Consider the following 6000-nt stretch of genomic DNA (forward strand, 5'->3'; position numbering starts at 1 on the left):
AAATAAAAAAGGCCAGAGATGTAATTCAGTGATAAAATACCCCCAGGTTCAATCCCCAGTTTTTAAAAAAAGAAGTTTAAAACAGTGTTTGCTTTATCATTGCATAACTTTCTATTTGGGCACCTTTTTATGTTTTTTTTTTTTTTTTAAAGAGAGAGTGAGAGTGAGAGAGAGAGAGAGAGAGAGAGAGAGAATTTTTTAATATTTATTTTTTAGTTTTCGGCGGACACAACATCTTTGTATGTGGTGCTGAGGATCGAACCTGGGCCCGAACCTGGGCCACACCTGGGCCACAGGCATGCCAGGTGAGTGTGCTACAGCTTGAGCCACATCCCCAGCCCCACCTTTTTATGTTTTAAAGAACCACCATAGTCTTTCTAAGTTTAGATCAATTTCCACAATGTTATCCTTTGCACTTTTGATATGATAATATCTCCCTGATAGTTTCTTAAAGTGTTTTGTGACATTACTTCCTCTGATAACACTCCAACCAATCCAGCCCCTCCTCCCTAATGTTGATATACTTTACTTTCACTCTTTACTTTCAAGAGTCTTCTTGACAGCATACCTAGAGTCTCTGAACTATACTAGTAACCATATTTCTGTGATCAGCTATTTCTTCAATAAATCAACATGTGTTTGATTCAAATTTTACTTCCAGCATTTTCTACTTCACTTATTTGTTTCATCTTTGTGGGCCTCTTTGCTGTGCCTATTGTGCACTTCTGTGAAATATCACATGGACTGATCACTAGAATACAAGGAGGCTATACAACTACAGGTGTTGCTTCTGCATGAACAGCATGACAAATGCAAAGTGACAAATCACTGACAAACTTTAAAGGTGATGTAGTTTAGTTGTTGAGTATAATGCAATTCTGTTATTTATGTAATGGTATGGGGGCTGAAGAGCTAGCAGTAAAGTTTATGCCTTGTGCAGTTACTCTCAATTTATGCACTGTGATAACAGAAATTTAAATTGTGCTGTTAGGGGACAGGTGTGACTTTGTGTTAACTGTAATCTGTGTATACTGGGCAATGCACAATAAGAACACCTTGTATTTAAAAGAATGTCTCTCATCTCTATCCCTCACCCTCACAGCCTGCACTCCACATTTTTAAAAGTAAATAAATACTTGTGGAAAAGTTTAATGGCTGATCTGGTTTTCCCTCTCTGCCTCAGCAGTACCTGGGAATTTGACCCTTGGTTAAATTGTGGAATGCACTTAGAATCAAAGACAAGAGTCCCTATGAAGTTTACACACACACACACACACACACACACACACACACACACACACATCAAGCCAATGACCTGTTCTTTGCTGTCATAATTGTTCATTGGTAATTTAATTTAATTGATTATTAACCCTTAACTCATGAGCAATCTCTAACTGATAAAACATACTACAAAATAAGTACCAAGGGTCTATGTGATAGCAAGATATCAAAGCTGAAGGGCTAGCAGAGCTGATGACCTCTTTGAGCTAAGGTAGCCCACTCCTTCCCTATCTCACCTCTCTCACCACCTCACAGGGGTGCAGGGTAGACAAGATCACAAGTAACACCTGGGATTTGCAAGAGCTCCACTGTACAATTTTTGCACATGCTGTGTTGACTTTCTCAACCTGTGAGGTGAAAGCATACTGTGACTTGAGCATTTGAGATCAGTCACACCGGTGACCACATTGCTGGTTGAGCAGGATGCTAGAAGAATTGTGAAGATCATCATTTTCTTGCATTTATTTTTCAATACTTTATAGTATATAAAGATAATTAATTTAATTATCTTTAATTAAAGATAATTAAAGTTTTCTGCTTTTTTGAATCCCAGTTTACAATTTTGAGTCATGTGATTGAGGAGATTTGTATCTACTAAACTGAAGTAGGCTAATTGAAAATTTCTGTACACAGATTTTACCAAGGGAGGAAAAAATACATAAAAATAACACTGATTGTTATGATACTTCTTCAATCATGTAAAAGGTAGTTTTCAAATATGTATTTTATATATGGAATGAGATTACTTTTGAGGCTTCTTCCAAACTTCTTCAGACAAAAGTGAAATTATACATTTTTCTTTGATCACTTCTAGTCTTTCAAACTTGTTATTAACAATGGTTTTTGTAACAAAGGATAAAAAGATAAGAATAAATCATATTGGCAAAGTAATTGCTCTCTTGGAGAATTGATCTGATTGTAATAACCATAGTTCTTATAACTGAGAGTGTGCTCAATTACTCAGATGTCCTGTTTTAGTATGCCATTCTCACAAAGATCCCACAAGGTAGTTGTATTTTTCTAGATCATATTTTTACAAATGAGGGAAGTAATACTCAGAAAAATTAAGTACCTTCACCAAGACACTAAAGGTAAGAAGTAATATGAAACTTAGATCTGTATAACATCAAGTCTGTGTTCTCTCCACTTTATGAGTAGTCCAATTATGGGCCTATGGTCAATTTCAGTCTACTATCCTCTTAGGTAAAGTTTTTTTTGAAACACAGACATACTAATTATCATCTATGGTTGCTTTCACTTCAACGGCAAAGTTGAGTAGTTGAGACTGGGATCTTAAAGCCAAATAATTACTATATGATCTTTTACCAGAAATATTCACCAAAACCTGGACCATGTTCTCATGTCTTCAGTTGGTCATTTTTCATCCTAAGTCCTATATACATGTTCAACTTTTAATTGGATTTCAGAACATAACCAATAAATAATTTGTAAGATATACTATGTGTTAGATACTACAATAGCATTGAACATTATTAGAACATTTGACACATTAACATATTACAATATTATACAATCACTTAACGGCAAATAAGAGAATCTCTGAAAAATAAAAACGTTTTATTTTCCCAAACTCACAGTTAATGATGAAAACATATAAGTGTTCTAAATGACAAGATCTATTCATTATCTGAAAAAGAGCAATACATTACATCAATATGCAATAGTTTATGTGTTTATTACAAACTAAGGGAGTAAGTCTTAGCATTCTAAAAAAAAAATAACATTAGAGAACAAAGTTACTGAGTAATTGATATCAAAGAATAGTTGTAAGCCTGAAATTGCAAAACATCTAAAAACTGAGGATAGAGAGAAAGACAGCAATTACCTGGATGTCACTAATTCTGTACTTCAAATTTCATTTAAAATACATAATCACACTTTACAAAAAAATAAGCTGAAATTAACTTATCAATCTTTTCCCTCTTGTTCACACTCATTTTAAGATTTTCTGAAAATATCTTAAAGTAAAGAAAGTATATTTTAAGAAAAAATTGGTGGAGAGATTCAATTAAAAAAAGAGTCTTTGAAGAATAAGTAAAAGTGATCTGCTATAAACTTTGATGAGAAGCATTCATAAAATGGTTTCAGGCTATAAATGTTTGCTCCCTTACGGTGGATTGACACCATGCTTTCTTTAATTCCATAAACCTAGAAGTAGCATCCATGCCTTCTATACCACTCCATATGCTCATCCTCTACCTTAATTGCTCATCTTCATTTAGGAAGAAATAAAAATCCTAGTTTTCTAGCAAAATGATCCTGGAAATACAAAAGATTAGCCTTATCTTTTACTATTTGCTAAAACACACACATTTGCATTCACCTACCTATGGACAGCTATGACTCATACCATCCTCTTGAGAAGTGATCACGCGAAAATGAATCAAGCAAGAAGCACCAGCATTTAGAGTATCAATCATTCTGAGCCTTCAGTCATAAATAGAGATGAAATGACATTTGGGGTTTACATACCTACATAGAGAACACCCTCTTTTGTCTTTCCGGCTGCTTCTGCCACACCCTGTTTGGTTTTTTCAGCAGCTGCCACAACTCCCTCCTTGGCCTTTGAAAGTCCTTTCATGAATACATCCATGGCTAAAGATTTCCTTGAGACTACCCTGGAGAACACAAAATACACTTCCAATGAGAACATCTGGACAAATACAACCAAGATTAAAACATCCAAGATAAAAAAAAAAAAAAAAAAAAAAAAAAAAAAAAAAAAAAAAAAAAAAACTAAAGAACCACAGTAGAAATCCCCAAGATTGAGAGACTTTAAAGTACCCCCATTTCACCCATGGGACAGACCAGTCTTTTTAGCTTTTGTATTAAAAATTTAGCATCTCCCATCCACATTGGCTAGTAAAAGTCTAGTCACCTAAACATAGATTAGGATGAATTATCTGAGTTGTTCTTCCTGCATTTCAGAAGTGGAGTTGCTTGAAAAGATGGACCCTCTCTTTCAACTTCCCAGGGTCCAAAAGGTAATAGTAAAGTTAGAAGCATGCTTAGAAGAAAGGGAGCTGGAGGCTTGGGGTCAGGGGAATCCTTAAAATGAATCCAAGCCGAAGGCTTATAGGTTGATCCAGGAGCGGGGAGGGAATCTACCCACTCCAGATGTGGCTGAACCTTATGTTAACAGCTAACCCAAAAGCGCTGGTTTTAATCCTGCAGACCATCCACCTCCGCCCTGGGCTATCTACTCAGAGCAGGTCCTCTCTATCCTAAGGGCAGACTCCAGTCTAGCGCCAGCCAACCCAGAGAGCATCTTCCTCAGCTAGAACGTGGTATCTGACCTTGAGCCTCGCACTTGTTAACCCCTCACCACCTGTTGACTTGTCTTCTCTGCACTTCCATTTAATTATTTACCAAACGCAGCTTCCTCACTTTCCGGAGAAAACTGAGTAAGCGGGCTGCGGGAGGGGGAGCGGGATGTGATAAGAGAAATAAAAGTTGAATGTTCACGCATCCATCATCCTAGCGTTTCCGCAAGCAAAAGCATATTCCGGAGGAGCAACCTGACCCCTCAACCTCTGGGAAGGAGAAGCTGGGAGTGTAGGAAGCAGGAGGAAACCTGGGTCAATTTACTTTCCTTAAGCTCACTAACCCACAAGTACCCAAAGACCCCGACGCAGCTGGTCGCCAACGCTGCACCAAACCACCTCCCAGGAGTCCACGGTGACTCCCCTACTACCAGTCCCCCCCACCCACACTGCCGCCCCAGAATTTCCAAAGCTGGGGAGTTATATCTACAGGTACTCACCTGTGTCCCTCTGCGTCTCCAGAACTCCAATTCCTCCTCCTCTTTTTTTTTTTCCTTTTTAAATCTAAACAATTTCCAAATGTTATTTAAATAGGTAGAGGGAGGAAAAGGAGCACAGAGGAAGGGCGGAGGCGGCACCAGGAGAGAGGATGGTCCTCCGTGGAGGCTGCTGTCAGCACAACACAGGGACGAGAGAGTGGGGGCGTGGGAGGCAAACCCGCGAACCTGTCGTCGAATTGCCACTCCCCGTCCCCCCACACTGGAGGATCTGAGAAAAAGATACAGAAGGTAGAAAGGGAAGGCGGCAGAGAGAGCAGAGGATGGAAACGGCGGGGCTGGGTCCCCGAGGGCTCTCTAAAGCCAGCACGCACCTCACTCCACGTCGCCGCGCTGGGTCGCTAGCCCCCTCGCTCCGGCCCCCTTCTCGTGGTCTCGGTCTTCCTCCCCCGTCCTCTTCCTCCTCCTTCCCCGCGGCTCACCGCCTCCACAGCTGATTTGTCAGCGCCTCTCCCCGCCCCTCTCCCCGCGCTCGCTGCTTTCGCTGCCGCGTGCGCTTCGCTCCTTTTCTTGGATGGAGATGGGGATGGGGGTGGGGGAGCAGGTTGCACCTCCAACTGCACCTCCCCCCTTAAGGTCCGGGCGGCGCATAGGTGGGCTGTTCCGCGCTTCACCTCGAGTTCAGGGTCACGGGGGCTCTTGGGGTTATCCGGCACAATTACGCTTGGGCTCTAGTCTCCCCCGCTTCCCCACCACCTGCTTCCCTGTCTTGGGCTTTCCTTTGGTTCCTCTTGGGGACCCTCCCGTCAGAGTCACCACCAAAAACAGTGCCCAGCTCTTGGGAAGAAGCTGAGGGAGTCAGGCGGCTTTGGCAAGGGTGCTCACAACCGGTCCATCAGGAGCACGTTTCCTGGCACCATTGAGATCGATACGGTCTA

General features: G+C 40.8%; 1 protein-coding gene across 2 annotated transcripts in view; it reads right to left on the reverse strand.

Annotated features, from left to right (window-relative positions):
* Window positions 1-5483, reverse strand: part of Snca (synuclein alpha) — a 99014-nt gene extending 93531 nt beyond the window's left edge. Inside the window, exons 1-2 of one of the 2 annotated variants that reach the window (XM_026405202.2) lie at window positions 5437-5483; window positions 3775-3920 (exon numbers count right to left, since the gene is read on the reverse strand). In XM_026405202.2, the coding sequence (XP_026260987.1) occupies window positions 3775-3895 (121 nt within the window). In that variant the 5' untranslated portion in view covers window positions 3896-3920; window positions 5437-5483. Of the gene's footprint in view, window positions 1-3774; window positions 3921-5065; window positions 5099-5436 lie in introns of those variants that run through there. The other variant, XM_026405204.2, reaches the window with a different exon arrangement.
* Window positions 5484-6000: the final 517 nt, after the last annotated feature.

This window comes from Urocitellus parryii, chromosome 10, assembly GCF_045843805.1.
Source record: "Urocitellus parryii isolate mUroPar1 chromosome 10, mUroPar1.hap1, whole genome shotgun sequence".
NCBI lineage: Eukaryota > Metazoa > Chordata > Mammalia > Rodentia > Sciuridae > Urocitellus > Urocitellus parryii.